Source organism: Propithecus coquereli, unplaced genomic scaffold (assembly GCF_000956105.1).
Source record: "Propithecus coquereli isolate 6110/MARCELLA unplaced genomic scaffold, Pcoq_1.0 Scaffold242, whole genome shotgun sequence".
Taxonomy (NCBI): Eukaryota; Metazoa; Chordata; class Mammalia; order Primates; family Indriidae; genus Propithecus; species Propithecus coquereli.
In genome coordinates, this window is record NW_012147975.1 from 1,107,167 (window position 1) to 1,126,918 (window position 19,752).

The following is a 19,752-nucleotide window of genomic DNA, read 5'->3' on the forward strand; positions in this document are numbered from 1 at the left end:
TGAATTTAGCGTAGTGATCCTGTGCTCTCTTTGTCTCCCTGGGATTTTGAAAGAGCAATCAGAAGAGGACAGCATCCTTATCACAGGGCTGAGAGCGGGTCTCTCAAGAGTAGGTTTAGAATATTTAGTAGACCATGCTGTAAACAGATGTGCTGTCATCCAGGCTTTATTATCCCATTTCTGGAGCACAGGCAGAGTAGATCTAGCATCATTCTTAAGGGACGTAGGATTTCTAGAGTGGTAAAAAGAGCATTGGCTCCAACTTACAGTCACCAGCTACATCAGCCGTATCAAGAGAGGCAGCCTGTCTTTTGAAGCTTTGAAGACAGGGCGTTGACATCTCCTCTCCAGCTAAGAAAGTCCCAGGTGGCATCCTCTTCCAATAGAAGCCTGTTTCTTCTACACTGAAAATCTGCCATTGAGTGCAGCCACTTTGACCTACTACCTTAGCTGGATCTTCTGGATAACTCGCTGCAGCTTCTCCATCAGCACTTGCTGCTTCGCCCTGCACTTTTCTGTTATGGAGACGGCTTCTTTCCTTATACCTCATGAACCAACCTCTGCCAGCTTCCAACTTTTCTTCTGCAGCTTCCTCACCTCTCTCAGCCTTCACACCACTGAAGAGAATTCAGACCTTGCTGTGGATTAGGCTTTAGTTTAAAGGGATGTTGTGGTCGGTTTGATCTTCTATCCAGACCGTGCAAACTTTCTCCGTATCAGCAGAAAGGCTGTTTCACTTTGTTATCCGTGTGCTCACTGGAGTAGCACTTTTAATTTCCTTCAAGTACTTCTCCTTTGTATTCGCAACTTGGCTAACTGTTTGGCACCAGAGGCCTAGCTTTCAGCCTATCTCAATTTTTGGCACGCCTTCCTCACTAAGTTTAATAATTTCTAGCTTGTAATTTAAAGTGAGAGACATGTGGCTCTTCTTTTCACCTAACACTTAGAGGCTATTGTCAGGTTATTAATTGGCCTAATTTCATACTGTTGTGTCTCAGGGAACAGAGAGACCCAAGGAGCAGGAGAAAGATGGGAGAACAGCCAGTCAGCGGAACAGTCAGAAGAGACACATTTATTAAGTTCACAGTCTTTTATGGGCACAGTCCATGACACCCCAAGACAATTGCAACAGTGACATCGAAGACCACTGATCGCAGATCACCATAACAGATAAGGTAATGAAAAAGTTTGAAATATTGTGAGAATTACCAAAATGTGAAACAGAGATATGAAGTGAGCACATGCTGATCTAAAAATGGCACTGACAGACTTGCTGGATACAGGGTTGCCACATCCTCGAATTTGTAAAAATCATGAATCTGCAAAGTGCAATAAAGCAAAGCACAAAAAAATGAGGTACATGTATATTGACAAAAGACCAAAGTATTTGGGTGCAGCTAAGTCTGTGTTCAGATGCTACCTCTGTCGCTTACGGCTGTAAGATCTTAGGCAGGCAAGGAACAAACTTTTCCTGATTGTCCATTACTTCGTCTGTAAAAATGAAAGCAGAATCACGCATCCCAGGGTTGCTGCGAGGACCAGATCTAAGGGTGAGCAGCAAGCGCGCGGCGCGGCACCCGGCACAGGGCAGACGCTGCGCACGGGCCGACCGGCACCGTTCCCACGAGGGCCAGGCTGGCGGGGAGTGCGGCAAAGTCAGCGCGCTTCCCCATTCTCAGCATTAGCCAGCATTATGCTCAGGTTGACGGAAACCTCATAAAGGAGCAAAGCCCTCAAAATTCCAAAGCAATACAGTAATATTGTTTTGAGTGACTGAAATAGCAGGTCAAAAAAATGACAGCTACAGGGATAAAAATGTGGCTCTACAAAACCCGCAATCAAGAAAACCTGTGAGCTGTGAAAACCAAGTAACCTCAGGAACCCTATTCCCTCCCTGCAGCACCGGCCTCCAACAGCAGGGAAGAGTCTGGTGAGTGGGCGGGTAGGCAGGAGGCAGGGGCAGCCTCCCTCACTGATGGGGTGAGGTCGCTGAAGGGGACTACATTTCGAGAGACTGGCAGCACAGAAGGCGTGTGACAGAAGCACTTTGCTTATAGGATACGATAATGGGGTGAGGGGATGCAGGGCCTCCCCGAGCGATGCCATGTGAGCCGCTGCATCCCCAGCCTCCAGCTGTCTGTAGCGGCCCCCGAAATTGCCCAGGAGCACGCTACATCATTTCCGTGGCTGGATGGCTGGGCCCTCCACTCTTTCCAGGTAGCTGTAGTCAAACAATGGCCCTCCCCATGACCAAAAGAAAAAGAGAACAAAAAAAAAACCAAACAAGTTTCCACGACAACTGCTTCTGAGTGAGATACATGGAAGATGGCACTGCACAGAAACAGCGCCGTGGGGTCACGTGGGGCCCATGGAGACCAAGGACTCCGCCCCACCCACCGACACTGAAGACACCCTGCTCTGGACTCTGAAAGGCCGTCCTGGGCTGGGCTTGGGGTCACGCAGTCACGAGGTTAGGAAACAAAGGATCCACTCAGGGGAGGAATTCGTGCAGACACAAGTGCCACAGGAATGTTTCGACTACTCAGGGAAAGAGGCTGCTTGTGATACTTGAAAACGGATCATCACAGCAGCATGGCTGCATCTAAGAAATCGATGAGCCGGCCCGGCTATTATTTGTGCTCGTTTGCCAACGCAGGATTCAGAGACCCTCAGCCTGCAGCCACGGTATTTCTTGAAAGTTTTAAAAGAAAGGAAATTCTTTAAAAATATTTAAAATCCAATTTTCATCCTGTTTCTAACTGAATCCAAGCCCTCCCAGATTCACGTGAATTGGGGTAGCTCTGTCATATTGATTCGAGCAGTGTGCGGGACGCCTGGCTATCTGGACTTGGGGAGTCGGGGTGATGCTGAGTTGAAGCTGCTCCTCCACCCAGGGACTGAGGGAGCACAGGGGTGTTAGTGACAGAGTCTCTCTCTCTCTCTCTCTCTCTCTGCATGTCATCTGAAGAAGGGGTTTCATACTAGCGCCCATCTCACAGGATTGGCATGAGGATCATGTGATGTCATGTCATGTGTCATGTCATGGCAGGTGGTGCACAGTAGACGCTCAACGCGGTATGGGGACCCGTGTTCCCGCGAATCACACCTACTCGGTCACCAGGACAAACCCGGAGGAGCTGGGGTGTGATGCCCTGAGGGAGGTGAAGCTGGCCCTGGAGAGGGGCTCTGGAGCAGACCCCAGCCTCTGGCCCTGTGAACAGAGGGGCTGCCTTTGCTTAATTTACAAGGGAGGGGGCCTTTCCAGGCAGGAAGTCGGTCCTAAGCCCAGTTTTCTGCCACCCTGGCACATCCGGCAGACTTGGGCGGATTCCAGCACAGGAAAGGCCATCCCAGCAACCAAAGCTGCCGGTCACTCAGTCTTCCAAGAGGACCCTGTCTCAGAGATACGTGATCCTGGGCTCGCAAACCCCAGCGAGCCCAAATAGCTACTCCCAAGCTCTAGAAAGTGCAGCTGGCTCAACCCACCTGCCCTAGCACCCACACACACGCTAAGCACACGGAGGGGCTCAGCAAGCAACTGACAAGTGACGGCGCAGTGCAGGGGGCGGAGGGACGTCAGAGCCGGGCCGACGGGTGAGAGCACAGAAAACATCCCCGCCTGCAACGCCGGGCAGGCTTTACCCACTTCCTGTCCCTGCCCCACAGGTAAGTAAGATTGTTCTGAACTCAGGTCCACCCTGGTTTCACTAAGAGGACGTCAGCCACACCGGAACCTGCCGTGGCCCGGTGCTCACCGCACGCTGGCTGGATGGCTGAGAATGACCCGCGCCGGCACACGCCGGCAGCTCGAGCAGCTGCCGCGGATCGGAACGGGCAAGGACAGTGGCCCCGGCCAGCGCCTGCTACAGAGCGAGCCCCCAGCAGGAGGCAGCTCCGCCACCGCCACGGTGCGGACCACGGTGCAACCCCTACCTGGGAGCAGGAGGCGGGAAGACTATGAAGAAAATGGAAGGTGCGATATAAAAGCTGGGTCATCGGAGCCAGAGGCAGGACTGGTTTTCCAGAAAAGGTGCCTCAGAAGAGAGGGCAATTAATATTTCCAGGTGGTGTATCAATGTGACACATGCTGTTCTAAGAATTTAACATGTAAAAACTAATTCAATTCTCACAAAAATCCTTCGAGGCAAGTATTGCTATCCCAGTTTGTGGATAAGGAAAAGGGAGCACAGAAAGGTCACATCACCTGTTCACGACCACGTATCTAACAAGACAACCTGGAACCCACATCTACGCCATCTGGCTCCACTGGGCACGCCCTCACCCTGACGCTGACGAGCCAGGCCTTCCTCTGTCCTCCCGCGTGGTGCCTCGCCCTGCCCGCCCCCCACACTCCCCCACCTGTCTGACCCGCGAAACCATCTATGCTTACGTATCTGTCTTCCCTAGAGCGAGACAGCAACCCGGGGACAGGACCAGTGTCCAGCAGGGCCTGGCGCAGGGCGGGTGTGTTAGGTGACTCTGGAGGAGCCACCCTGGAATAGGGTTGCAAAGCAGGCACCAGAGAAGTTCGTGGCTTCTTCTAACACTGGACGTGGAGGTCTGAGCAAGGAATTGGCGTATGGAGCGTGAACACCCACGGAGTCGGAAGGCAAAGCAGCCTCTCCCAATCTTGTGCTTTCAGAGATACCGTCTCCCTTGTTTCCCTGACACCTACAGGGTCAGTGGCTTCGCCACATTGCTCCCAGGGGCCACGGCAAACATTTTGTTCTTCCCTCACCTGCACCGATCACTGATTCTTGTCTCCTAGACATTCGTGTATTTTGTGCAGTCCCTTCTTGCCACACGATGAGCCCTAACCATCCCTCCCACCCGGGCAGACCTTCTGAGAGGCCACCGGGTCCGCCGCTCCACAGGCTGCCCCAGCCGACCCGCTCTGCAACCCCAGCCGCGCCCCGGTTGGCTCCCGGCCGCCGCCCTGTCTCCCACGACCTCATCCCGAAGAGGGGGCAGAAGGGCAACACCAGCAAGTGAAAAGCGGGCTTTGTGCCCAAAGCGATGTTAAAATCCAGGGCACACTTCGAGTACAGAGAATTCTCTAGGAAAGGGGAACCCGGAGTGACTGAGTGCTCAGGGTGTCCACAACTTTTCTCATCTTTTAATTTGTCACTGGAAACACATTTGAAAAGTGTCAGCTCCGTTTTCTGACATCACTCAGCCTAGATGAGAGAACAGAGTAGGGTCCTTCCAAATGGCGGAGGAGGCCAGCACCAAAAATGAGAAACACAGAAACATGTGGGTAACGGCAAGAAGGTGCTCATCTCTGGACGGGTCTGATCTTTTTTAAACTTTTTATCAAGCTTCATTGAGGTATAATTGACATACAATAAACTACACATATTTAAAGTATACAATTTGAGGAGGTCTGATAAATATAAATACACACACAAAACCATCACCATAATCAAGACAATGAATGTGTCCGTCACCCCCTAAAGTTTCTTCACACCCCTTCTTCATCCCTCCCTCCTGCCCCTGTCTACCTCTCCCCCCACCACAGGAAACCACTGGTCTGTTTTATGTCATCATAACAAATCTTGCTCAGAGCCACCTCTGGGACATCCCACCCTCACTGACACATAATATTATATGTTGGTCTCTCTACTGGAAAAGACAAAGCAAAGCAATCCTACTAATGAGCTCCATCTGATCCTTTAAGGCTTGGTAGGCAGAGATCTCATGTGCTTTGAAATCTTACCTAATCCTTAATTTCATCTCCTGATGAAGTGAGGCCAAGCATCATCGTGTTCAGGTAATTGCTTTATCAAATGACTTAATTGCACATTCAATAGAACTGACAACAAGAAGGTTATTCTTCCTCCTGTGTTTTTAACAAAAGCACTAACTAATTACATGGCATTCTACTCAGGGCATTTAAGAAGAAGAAATGAAAACCTATTCTTCAAATCTTGGTTAAATGCATGTTTGCATATAGAACACAGAAATAAGTGGTAAAATAATTAGTTGAATTGCTTCCTTCTGCTGTAACTTCATGACTAATCTGCATGCTGAAGTAGTCTGTGTAAATTCTGTGGATGTATTTTCACCATGGATGGTGTTTGAACATCTGTGCTTTCTGAAAATGTCACAATAACCATTTTGTCTGAAAGTTTATCCTCAGGAGCCAAAAAGACTGTGTTATCTTGGCATGTTCTAAGAAGAAATAAATGCTAAAGAGAACTGAGGACAGATGTGCCCCATGATCAGAAGAAAGTATTAAAACATTAAGCCAAATGGTTTAAAAGAATTCTGAATTAAAATGACACTGCATCCACTTTATTTTAGATGAACTTTAACTAGACATGTCTGTATAAAAACTTGTCTCGCATGCCCCTGTCTGCCCGTCATTCCTAGAAACACAGTACGCCTTCATGCATTCTTACCGGCTCAAACTAGTGTCGCTTAGCTGAAGCCTTTAATGAGATTAACATATGTGATATTTAATAAGGTGACTGGGTGGTACACTACTTTTTACGTTTTACTCAGTCCAGTGTGAACTCTTTCCCTCCTTCCTCTTCTACTAAAAAAAAAAAAAAAAATCTTACTCTTGTTCATAGTGAAAGGTGGGATGAAGAGGTTCACGAGACCAGAGCAGGCCAATCATAGAATCACATCAGCCTAGACATAATATTTAATTAAAGGATGGACACATGATTCAAACTGAGCCAATCAAAAGTCTTCCTAAAATTGCAACAGTGGTAAATTTCTTTGATGTTTCTAGGCTGGAAGCAAGTGGATCTGGGGCTATTAAAATCCATATGCTCTGCCGAGGGGAGGAAGCCTCTTTGCAGAATGAAGCCACGCAGAGACAAACAAAAACGAGAAACAGAAGGAAACGGAGTGTTGGCAACACCGGAGTTCCCTTCCTTCTCTCAGACCTGGCTAACTCAGTACACTTCCCACCCTTGTATGCCAGGACATCTTCTTCATTGGTTTAAGTTCAAATTATGTTTCTATCATTAAAATCAAAAGCATCCTGATGACACAAATGGTATTTTACATTACTTTTCAGATGGCTTTTCACTTATGGAAATAAAAACCATGACTCTAGGATCACACAAACCAGGGTTCAAAGCTACTTACTAGCTGCATTGACTGAGAAAGTTTTATAGCTTCAGTTTTCTCATCTTTAATTTGGGACTAATAATAGTACCTCCCTAATAGGTTTGTTGTGAGAATTAGATGAAACAATATAGGAAAATAAAATGATACTACAGCATTTAGCACAATGTTACAGTATTTAATATGCCCAATAATGAAGTTCTGTTGTTTTGTTGTTGCTACTGTTGTTACTGTTATTATTATTTAAATATTACTATTGTAGCTACTGCTAGGTAACCCCAATATCCACTCTGCCCTTCCCTTAATAATATATCTTTCGAATTTTGGCTGGACACATAGCTGCCTAGAATAAAATCCACATTCCCCAGCCTCCCTTGCAGCTTGGAGTGGCCTTGTGACTGCGTTCTGGCCAATAGGATGTGAGCAGAAGTGACACTGGTGACTTCTGGATTGTGCCTCCGTTCTTTTCCTCCTCCCACTGGCTGAGCGCAGCAGCTGTCCCGCACCCAGAGACAGAAGCTCAACAACTCCAGCACTGGGAATGACGACGAGCTGCAACGACCCCGCTCATCTACAACCCGGAGTCCGCACACCGGCCTCGGGCTGCTTCCTTTGGTAAATGTTCACATGACACAGAACTAAAATTTGATCCCATTTAGGCCTGTTTCATATGGGTTTTTGCTATAGCAGCTAGAACCTATATCCTAAGTAATACACAATTGATATTTTAAATATTATTCATACTTGCTCCTTCTAAAAACCCTGTGAAGGAGAAAAGAGGATGATTATAACTAGGGCAAGAACTCTGTGAAACTCGCAGCTGAGGATTTTCATACTATGTAAACGAGCTCTAATTATCAAACACTATTGGGCCACCCCAGACTAAGGAAAGGAGGTTGAAAATGAACAAGGCCTGAAGGAAAAAGGCAAAATTGGGGCATCTGCCACCGAGTATTTGTCCCCAGACCTCGAACGGTTGAATATATAAAGCATAATTACTTAGAGTTGGTTAGATACCACTGAATATTTCTCCAAAGTCATGAGCCCTCTATCACTGGCTTTTTCTAAGCAACAGAAAATCAGAATAATGAAATCGACTGCCTGAATCCTTATCAGATCGTTGGTGTGTCTACCTGCACAGGACGTGCTCCCCGCCCTGCCGCCAGAGGGCGCACGTGCACGAAGTCCGGGATCCTAACTCCCAGCCCCTCAGTGCCGCACAAATGGGGCGGGCATCGTCTGTCCAATCCCTGCTGCTGCTGCTCGCACTCTTGGTGCCTCTGCTGTTGTCCCCGTGCTCCAGCTGCCGATGCGCAAACGGTGCAAGTGCAAGCTTCCACCGTCAGCTTTCAATACGTTTATTTTCTGCTTAGTCAGAAGCCAGGCCCTCACCAATGCGCCATGTGCAAGAAAACACATTCCTCAACCCACAGGTTTGGCGGGGGCAGGCCTATCCAAAAATATCCCTGAAATACCAACAGCCTCCACTCTGCTTAAAAGCAAAGAAGGGTAGCCACACTAAACACCTCTGGTGCCTGACATGGTCACAGGGTTCTAAGTGTCTGTGGGAGACTGAGCGGTCATCCTGAGCTTAAAATCATCTTCGGCAGTCTTACAAATGCACACCCTCGACTTGCGCTAACCCTAGAATAGCCTGTTCTTGGGAAATGTCGGCCGACAGAGACTCCACTTGCCAAGAACTTCAAACATGACCTTCACTTGGTAGCAATTGTTGGAAACTATTAAGATGCCTCTGAAAAAATAGTATAATCTGCAGCGACAATATGCCAAGAGAAATGCCAACCCTGTAAAGCAAGCGCTCTCTCTTCCCCCCTCACGTGCGTACACTCCGAAGGGAAGAGAAACATCTTCCTCTGCGGCAGTTCTTAACTCTGCATCTCTCTTCTGCGTCTAGACATAAATGAGCCATTTGCTAATTGTTTAACAGCAATTAAGGAAGAAAATGTTGGGGAGGAGGGGAGAGAGCAAGCAGACGGGTGTTTGCCTACTCGATTGCCAGTTACCAACAGCCAGGCTGATGCCAGAGCACAGGGCTGGCTGTCCGGACTCCAGCAGCACTTGGAGAGCCCTCCCCTCGCAGGCCGGACCCAGCACCGGGCTGCTGGCTGGGACGTGAGCAGCCACAGCCCTGACATCTGGGCTCTGGTCAGGTGGGTCCAGATGAGAGAAGTCAATGAAGTCCTATAGATGCGGGCCTGGCGATGAGACCCCCATCAAGGCCAGGACCTGGAGCAGTAGGGACCTCCTCCCCTGCTCCTTTCTGAGCTTCCAGGACCCCAGCACCACTCCACATCTGCTCCCATTTTCCAAAACAGTTCCCCCCTCGAGTGGGAGGAAGCCTGAGACTGCCCCCAGGCATGGAGCCTGGCTGCCCAGGTCAGCAGCTTCAGTACCTTGCTTCTGATAGGCAGAGTTAAAAGCTGATGCTTAGGCTCCCAGTGAATTTACTCTTTCTATACACACAACAGAAGAGAAAGGAAAGGGTTTCAGAGGCAGTGGCTTCCCAGACAGTCCAGGGTGAAGCCACAAAGCTGTTGGCAGGAGGCACTTGCAAGGCCAGCCAGGACGAAGAGGGTGAAGAAGTCCTTCTGCTGGGCTCACAGCTGAAATGACTTTCTATATTTGAAATTCAAATAGTTGTCAACACCAGCTCTAACTTCCTAAGTACCTCTTCGGACTGTTTTCTATCCATCTCTGCAACCACTATGCAAACCCAGGCCTTCCTCATGCCAAGCCCAGGCAATTCCAGGAGTCTCCTCACAGTAACCTGTCTCCAGGCCTGCCCTAACCGTTCCCACCCTGCAGCCAGCGTGAGCAAATTCAAAATCCTAAACCTCTGATATATCCCAGTGCTCTTCAGATAAAGTCCTACCCTCTTCACGGGGTCTTCAAGGCCCTGCACAATGTGGCCCCTGATTACTTTGCCAGCCTCATTTCTGTAGCGAGTGAACCCTCTCCCACGTGTGACCCAGCCACACTGACACTGTCACCAGTTCCTCCAAGGTGCTTTCATCTCTTCAACCCCTTCCTCCCTGTGGTTGAATGAGCTCCCCCCACCTCCAACTCTTACTCTGATTGACTCTTTTCAGCCTTAAGATCTCCAGTGAGGGCCCGGGCACGGTGGCTCACGCCTATAATCCTAGCACTCTGGGAGGCCAAGGCAAGATCACTTGAGGCCAAGAGTTGGAGACCAGCCTGAGCAAGAGCAAGACCCTGACTCTACTAAAAAATAGAAAAATCAGCCAGGCATGGTGGCATGCGCCTCTAGTCCTACCTACTTGGGAGGCTGAGGCAGGAGGATCACTTGAGCACAGGAGTTTGAGGTTGCAGTGAGTTATGCTGATGTCACTGCACTCTAGCCCAGGGGACAGAGTGAGACCCTGTCTCCCAACAAACAAAGATCTCCGCTGAACCATTACTTCCTCTCAGAAGGCTGCTTACACCTCCCAGCCGGTTGAGGTGGCCCCGCTCTGTGCTCCTACAGCACCCACATGTCCCTGATCTAAACACCTATTCTAATGAAAGCACATTGCTTTTCAAATTGTCTTCCTTGCTTTTAAGTTCCATGAAATTCGGGGCTTTGTCTGCTTTGCCCTTTGCTCTATTTAGCACAATGCATGGCACAGAGTAAGAAAGAACTCAATATATATTGACTAAATTACTGAACTACTTCAAGTTTCCTGGCCAGTAAAATGTGACATTAAGGGTAGGTAAGAAGTGACTAGGGTGATCCTTACTGCCTGGAAGCCAGGTCAAGGTTCAGCATCTATACCACACTCTCAAACCAGCTGCAGTGTTGGCCTTCCATTTGTCAACTCCCTGTGGTGCCTTTCTGTTCCTTATGTTTTATGGGTTATGCTTTATAGCGTCTGAATACACATTTATTGCCATGTGCCATCTTCTATCCCTTCATCTCAAGACTTGTGCATTTCTGTGCACTTTATCTTTGATCCAGGGGGAGTCACATAGCTCTGAGTGGTGTCCCTGGTGTCAGGACATGGGAAGAGGCCTGCTGTAGATGGCTCCCAAATGCATCCCCCAGTTCTAGGAGCCTCTGACTGTTTGGAGACCAGAAGCAGGAGGAGAGCTTGTCTGCTCTGTCCCCAGGACAGACATTCAGCGTTAACGACAGGCTGATGCTCAGGCTCCCTCCTCCTGCTTCCCCGACAATGCTCCCGCAGCCTTCGACCCCCTCTTGGAGGGTCAAGCAATTCGCCTAGAGAACCGTGACTATTTCTTATAGGGTGGGGGTTTCCCTGGTGATGACAGGCTGGGGCTGCAATATATTTTTTGCTGAAACGAATTTTTACGAGTTTGACGTCATGACATGAAATCCCCTCCGATTATGCATGCATCATGGTCTCATCTATCCTTTGTTTCCTGCCACCAATGATCAAAAAAAGGCCATTTGTTCACTCACAGTTAACTCATTCACTCTTACTAGTTGAGCATCTGCTGGTGGTCTCCAACAGCTCTGTCTGTCAGACCAAAACATTCTCTTGAACCTCCATCAACAAGTGGCCACGTATTTAGGGGCAATACCTAAAACACTCCGGTAGTAAACCCAACCAGACTGAAATCTCCTCCTTGGAAGGAAGGCTCATCGAATGCCACAAGCATTTAGAATTGTCCTCTGCTTCAGACATCTTGAACAATCAACATACAGCTTCTGATTGTGAGACATATTTGACCTATTAAGAACACAAATGTTCTAGAAATTCACGAGACAGAAGACTAGCACACGAATGGGAAGGACCAACACACACCCATTTCCATGGCAGTGCTGCCTCTCCCACCACCCCTCTCCTTAACTTCAGACGGAAGGGAGTAGATTCACAGACACCCAGGCAGGAGACCACGGCTCTCAAATAGCCACTGGCCTTGTCTCGCTGGGCCTCAGTGTACCTCATATGGAGTATAGGGGAAGAACACGACAATTTCTGATACAAAGGCTTTAGGTTTCTTCTGCTCCAGGAAAGAGTTGAGCAGGTCCAGGAAACTGAGGACCTGCTGGTACAGAAATTCAAAGACACTACAGGAGGATCAGGATGCTGCCAAGGAGGGCCTCTGAGGGCTCTGCCCCGCAGTATACAGCAGTCCCTCCTCTTGCAGGGCATCAGGAGTCACTGCACAGGGGCCTTCTGCATCCTGATCCTGCCTCCTAAGCCAGCTCTCCGCCAGCGCCTGCACGTAGGCGACCTTCCCAAACACAACAAACCAACTTTCCTGCCCAGACTGCCGGGACGCCTTGACCAGCAAACATTCCCAGAGACACTCCCTGGGCAAGTGACAGCATTCCGGGCCGTCTCCGACAGGTCACCACTGCTCCTTGCAGCTCGGGGTCGGGGGAGCCAGCGTTTAAGCCCCCTCTGCGAGCAAGACCCAGAGGCGAGCAGGCAGGCTCTGCTGGGTTTGATGTGCGATGTGCCCCAACAGTCCCACCCGCTCGCTGACATCTCGTGGCTCATCTCCAACCTCAGGCTCGAGGATCAGACAGTTTACTCCAGAGCTGGCGGAAATAATTTTGAACAGCACAAACAGGATGTTCACATAGAGAGAAGCACTACGAGACGCTGCTAACTCTCTGCCAGAGCCTCAGGCTGGGGTTTTAGCTAAGCCACTTGGCACAGGACGGGGATGGCTTGTTTTTCTCAGCAAAGCTCTCCCCACCCCCTTCACTCAAATCCAGGGTGGGCTTTGCAGACTGGAGCCTCCCGGCTCCTCGCAGCCGGAGTCGCTGTTGGCTCCTCTCCCATCAGTGCCGCCTGCTGAGTACCACTCACTGCGCACTGTGCCCCATGCCTGGTGAAGGAGGTGACGGACACTGTCTGTGCCTCTGGGATCCCACGTTCTTCAGGCAATTGCTGTACTGAGTGTCCCACAAGCGAGGAATTGCCGGACCCTCTTGTCACCTTCCAGGTTGGCTAAATGTCCTCTCTTAACCATCCTCCCTCTCCCCATCGACTCATGTGCCTCTCCCCTCCCCCCGAGAGCCGAGAGCCGCAGGGGCCTCCTCTCAGTTCTCCCGCTGCCTCGCTGCCCCAGCCGTGCTGTATCTCACCTCGCACCATCCCCACAGCACGGGCCCCTCTCCGCCCCTCCCTCAACACCGTGCCCCGTAGCACCTACTGTAATTTGAAATTGCATATTTATTTGCTTGGTTACAGATGTATTTCTCTTTCCCCTACCAGATGGCGATCTCAAGCCAGCAGGAACGGTGTCTGTCTTGCTCCCCACGGCCCCCTCCCCACATTTTGCACAGTGCCTGGAACAGCTGTGGGCGTGGAAGAGACAGCTGCTGAAGCAACGAATGGAAGGTCCTTTCTATGAGAAGGGACCGTGAGGTAGGAAGGGGCAGGCTCTGGAGGGCTTTGTGAGTAACGATAGAGTCTGAGCTCAGCTCCAGCAACGAGGGAAAGCCAACGGGCATTTCACGCAGGGAGACACACGGACTTTATTACGGAATACAATCTTCTCTGAAGTGGAAATGGACTTTTGCGGGTAGGGGAAGGGGCCGCCTGGAGACCTAGTAGGAGGCACCTATGAAACTGAAGTCCTCGCTGCTCACGGTGTGTCTGTGGCCCGGCAGCACGGCCACCGCCCGGGCACTTTAGGAACGCAGAATCTCAGGCCCCGCCCCAGACCTGCTCTATCAGAGTCCTCATTTGAACAGGATTCCCGGGTGTCTGCTCACACGCCTGGGATCCGGGCCCGGCGTGAAAGACAGCCACGGCCTGATCTGCCTTTGGGAAAGGGGGGTAGAAATGATTCCTCAGTGTCCCCGTCAAATCCAGCACTCCAGACACATTCAGGGCATCAGGGACAAGCTCTGTTGCTACAAACGATCTCAGACTTTGATTCTATCGGGGATCAAGGAGGGGAAGGGGAAGGGGAAGTGCGGGTTGAGCGGCGCTGAGGAGGGCTGTGGCTATTTAGCCAGCTGTGACCGTGAGCAGAGCACGTCCACCTCACAGGGCCGGTCTGGAGCTGGGAGGTTAAGGGTTACCGACTCCGGCAATGAAGAACAGACAGCTTTTAAATTCCCACTCTAAGTTTCCCCAGCACCCAGCACAATGCCTGGAACATAGAAAGGGCCCAAACGATACTACATGAATGAACAAAGGAACCGATCAAGCAATAATGATGCCACTGAATTCCAAAAGCCAACTCCATGGGTCTGAGCACAAGCCAGACACACTGTCCAGCCTCCTGTTTTGTGAGCTACGTTCTCCTTTGTTAGAACATGTGAACACCTGGAAGATTAAAACTGTCGGAGAATAAAAATATAAAAATATATGACCTGTACATCACATAATCAGTAGGGAAAAGTGGCCCTAGTCTCGAAATAACCTAAATAAGCCTCTGGGGACAGCAGGCAGTGAGGGTGCTCCCGGGGCAGGGTGGTGAGGGCATCACGGACAACAAGAGCCACTAACGATCTGGGCAGTGGGGAACGGCAAAGAGGGGCCGAGCAGAAAGGCCTGAGAACTATGTGGCAGTGTCACTGGGAGTGACCAGGGCGTCCCCAAAAGCAACTCTCTTTAGCCACAGACTCCGCCCTACAAGTGAAACCTTACATGGAAAAACAAGAAGACAGAGGAAAGTGGAGCCGCTCTGGCTGGCGGCTTAGAGGAAACCCCTAGAACACATACCCGCACACCAGCTCCTCCAAGCTGAGCAGTGTCAGACCCTAACAGGGTACTTGGTCTATAGCTGTTAGATAAGAGAACGAACAAGCAAATTCCAGTTCTGTGGTTTCCCTTTAATTCATCATTATGTTCCCATTCCCAAAGACAAATGGACAACTTTATCCCAAGTAGAGTGAAATTCCAAGAGCAGAGCCACCTCCTTTATCTACCACCGTGATCCCGGCCTCCCTGTCTGTAAGTCTTGTTATCAGAGCCCAGATGAAACGCCTCTCCTCCGTGAAGCTTCTCCTCATCCCTCCTGTAATAAACAGACCCACTTGACTCCAGCTCTTTCTCTACCAAACCGTGTTCTTTCCACTGGTTTGAATTAAAATGACCTGTCTCCATACTCGTCCCTGCCCCGTTAGGCTATGAGCCCCAGAGGCCCCACCCCACGCTGAGAAGGAAGCAGTGCCTTGTCTGCAGGCTGCGCAGGGCTGGGTGCGCTGTCCGAACCGTAAGCACAGACTAAGTGCACACTGACGTCACACTCCTTCCTTCCGCTGCGCTCCCCACAAAGCAGCGTCCCCGGCCTCCCTCACCGGTTCGCCCCCGTCAGCCACGCCACATGACTTGCTTCTTCTGAACAGCTTTCTGTCTCCCCTTCTGCAGGAAGCTCGTCGAGATCAGCTTCAGGGCCACTCTCAGAACCACCCTTTCCCCTTTTCCCTCAACCAGCCCAGTTACACAGGATGGAACGTTTCTATCCTGCTCGTCTCTTTGGCTGGAGAATATCTCCCAGTCTATTCATGCAGCAGCTTCTCGGAGGCAAGGCCTGGAGCCCAGCAAGCTTTGCAAGCCCCGGTTTTGGCGTAGAGACTTGGCAGGACAAGCCGACATGGGGTATCTCTGATGACCAAAAAGATAACAAAGACGACTGACCTTGGACGTATAGGTGTGGCCGTCGGAGCCGCAGACCATGGGCGACAGTGCCACGGGACAGGGCTTGCACTTGACCAAGCTCGAAGGTCCAGCCCAGTGTTTGTGGGCCACGTTCCCTTTCTTTTGCCTAAGGATGAGAAAAAAGGTCTAAGTTAATCAAACCTCCCAGACACTATGGGTCTTTCCTCTAAGTTCCCAGAATCAAAGGCCAAATAAATAAATAAAGGCTAGTCAAACAGGCGGAGAATTCAGAGGGCCCCTCAGCCAGCAGTCTCGTTTGCTCCAACTCCTTGACAGGAGGTAGGGGACTTTGTCCTAGAAGCCCAGGTTCGACCCCCAGATGGACCAAGGGAAACCATATGGCCATTAAAAACATTACTTATTGACATGGAAAGACATTTACAAAACATTAAAAAACAACCCAGTGGGGGAGTACGGCCTAACCAGCCCCGATGCCTACGCGGCACACCACGGCAAGCACCTGAGACAGGCTGTGCTGGGCTCTCAGGCACCTTTTGCTTGGACGACACACAGGCGACTCCGTGAGCACTGGAGACAAAATGCATCTCCATGCACAGCTGAAAGACTTTATCACAGCTGTAGAAAACTACCTCTGGATATATTTTAAAGCAATTTCAGTCCGGTTTCCAATTCACCATTTGATAGAGGTTCGAGGTGATGTCACTTTCAACTGTTAAAATAATCAGAATTCTACTCTTTCATTCCAGCTCGAGTTGCCCCTCATCCTCACCTTTGTCATAATGATAAATAGCGCTATTAGGATGGCTGATGTCCACGGAAGGAACCCCATCACTGTATCATAAACCACGAAAATAAAGGCCTGCAGTTACTGCCACCCTTTCTCTCTTGGCTGAAGCTGCTCTCCCAGCAAACCGCCGAGAGCGACTCCCACAGCCCTGGCCCTGGGCGTGTCTCTGGACTGCCCATCAATCACGTAATTACTGTGCCCTTGGAATGTTTGGCACTCGCTGTCCTGCAAGGTGGTTAGCATCGAGGCTCTGGAGTCAGAGAGCACGTGTTCGAATCTCAGTCCTGCCAGTTACACACTGTGTAATCTTGGTAAGACATTTAAACCTGTCAATACCAGTTTCCTCCTATGTAAAACAGGGGAAAATAGAATCTACTTCCAGTGGATATTATGGAGATTAAGCGAGCTGCTGTATCTGAAGTACTCAGGAGAGTGCCTATAAAATAGGAAACAATAAAACGGTATCTATTATTATTACAACTATTATTTGCCCCGATAGATGGGGGTAGGCAGAATGAAATTACCATTGCCACAGAAACGTGACTTTGTCCTTGGGCCCTAGGTTTGGAATGGCACTTAATTCCTCCAAAGAATTCATGGAACCGGAAAAAGGAATGAACCTCCAGTCCCTCAGGAACTCAGGTTTGATATCTGGGGTAACCTACCCTCTTGCAAATGAAGGAAAATGAGCAAAAAAGAAAGGTAATGAAGCAAAGAGCACTCACCAATGTGGTTCTGATTCTACCTCAAACCTGCTCTACCAATTTAGGGGAGGCAGTAAGAGGAGGAAGGTCTGTTTGCAGAAACGACTTGGAGGGTGACATCAAAGAGGATCAGCACATACCCCCAGCACAGTGCCTGGGGCCATAGGGCTGAGCCTGTCTGACCAAGAAACCAAAGAAGAAAGTCCTACAAGGGCCCTTGGAGACCCCCTTATTCAACTTGCTTGCTTTACTAATGGGGGAAACTGAAGATCAGAGAGGGCAGAAGTGCCGCCTAAGGTCAAGGAGCTGATTGGCGGCGAGACCTGGGACAGTATCCACACAGCGGCAGAGTGTCCAGGGATGCATCTCTCTTCTTCAGCCCACCTCAGTCCCACCTAGATTGCTAGCCTGAAAATCCTTTCAGAGCACCCACATGCGTGTCACTGGGGGCCTTCTCTCCAACACCTCACTGCTCCTACAGCAGCTCCTTACCTTGGCCTTGCCCTCTGTCTGGAATTCAAAAAAAAAATCTGTCATTTGCATTCCTAAATAACACGGACACGAGTTCTCTTATTATCCTTCACCAAACATACTTGTTACTCTTGCAGGGTTTTTTCCAGACTACGGGCAAAGGGCTGGTGGGTGGGACTCCACGCAGTGGATGAACGGGCTGTCAGCACGGGGTTAATCTTAGAGTACATGATTCCTTCAGCAGGACACCACACATTCATCATCATTCGCACAGCAGATTGTCTGAAACTGATAATGAATCACAAATGCAGTAAAAAGTTCCAGCATCTGGCAGCCCCTCTCCTGGGTGAGTCCCCAGTGTGCATGCCCACGGCTAAAGCAATGCTTGTTATGAGTTCCCAGAAAGGGGCTATAAAGTCCAAAGAGTAGGCAGCTTTGCTGGAGCAGACGTAACCATGTGCAATGATGCCCCAGAGGAGAAAAGCCTAACGGAGCTTAGCCAAAGGCAGGCAAGGGAGAAGTAAACACTGAGCCAATGGCTTTGAAGAAAAAAATAGAACCAGCTGTCAATCACCGGTTAGTAATAAGTCATCTCTGTCTCTGGACCTGAACTTCACCACTAAGGTAAGTTCATTAAGGAGAGGCAGGGAGGTGAGGCTGCCAGTGCCTCCTAGGAGGGCCTGGTGCTTCCGGATGCTCAAGATATCCCTGCTGGGTGAGGGGTGAGGGACCCTATGTGCTGACCACAGCACAAAATCACAGAATTTCAGAACCAGAAAACACCTTAAAACTACTCAAATCCAACAACTTTATTTTATAAGCGAGGAATTAAAGACACAGAGAGGAAGTATTTTACCCAGTGTCACAGAGAAATATGGCCAAGTTACATCATATATTTGTCGAATGAAGTTGTCCAGGAAACCACGGTACTGATCTGGGGCCATTTCAGTCCCTTATTCTGGCATCTGTACTTTCATTACCAGGGTTCAGTTTTACAAATAAAGCTCCTTTGAAACATTCTTCCTGGCTCAGTATACCTGATGTCAGGTGCTCATGGATCATGCCCAGGTAGAACCACCTTTGACCTCTCCTAGGATGCCGTGGGTAAAAAGGCCAAGCCATTCCGAATTTTCCCAATTCTAATGAAGCAAGCATACCTGTTAGGTTGGGGCAAACCCAGATGTTCCTTACCTCAACTAGGTGGGATTGTAGTGGAGATGGCACCCAATTCTGAGTTCTTTGTCCAGAGGCCGAGAATGTAAAGTCATGTCTATGCCAAGGAGGCATAGTGTCCCTGGCTACTGTGCATGCATTTCAACCCCCACAGTTCAGTGCATATCATAAAAAATAACCAACCCAGGCTAGGCAACGGGCTAAGATTTCTAACTCAAGATACGTCCATTCTTGAGTCAATGAAGAGTGAAATCGGATGAAGGTGTGTTGATGGGATTGCTATGCCTAATGTTACGGACATTCATCAACTGGGGGACACAAGCACCTTATTCTAGGAGGCAGGTCCTGTCAGCCCTCCCGCTGGCCAGCAGGCCCTAACTCCATCCCAGCCCGGCTGGTGCTGAGGGGCAGCCACACCTCCCACAGGCTGATGGCACCACATGGACAATCCCAACCTACAAGCCCTCCTTGCTGGAGGGAAGACAGATAATCAGCAGATCACTGGCGTTTCTCACTCCTTTTGTTCAACGGCTTGTTATCAGTCTTTTTACAAAGTCTACCTAAATTCCCGGAATTTATGTTTTTGACGCAGGCGAATGATTCTTAAGTACAAATCTGATCATGTGACTCCCATGATTAAAACCCCCATCTTCTCCCCACGTCCTGTGATCTACACTCCAAGTCTGGGTGTTTACCTGCCCTGCCTACCTTCACAGGCTCACTGTCCGCTCTGCTCTGCTCCCCTCCCCGATATACTGCATACACAGGCACTCACACACACACACACACACACACACACACACACACACACACATGACCACTATCAATTTCTGCTCCAGCCACCCTCTGCTGTTTCCCGGAGCCCAACAAGGATCTCTGTGCCATCATGTGGGTTTTTCCTCCACCTGGCGTGCCTTCGTTCCCACCCACATCTCTCTCCTCCATCCTCCTTTCTTCAAGGCCC

At 49.8% G+C, this 19,752-nt stretch overlaps 1 protein-coding gene across 1 annotated transcript in view; it reads right to left on the reverse strand.

Annotated features, from left to right (window-relative positions):
* SPOCK1 (sparc/osteonectin, cwcv and kazal-like domains proteoglycan (testican) 1) overlaps positions 1 to 19,752 on the reverse strand; it is a 181,237-nt gene that overhangs the window by 109,883 nt on the left and 51,602 nt on the right. The window contains exon 4 of the mRNA XM_012646321.1: positions 15,672 to 15,798. Within this exon, the coding sequence (XP_012501775.1) occupies positions 15,672 to 15,798 (127 nt within the window). The remainder of the gene's footprint in view (positions 1 to 15,671; positions 15,799 to 19,752) is intronic.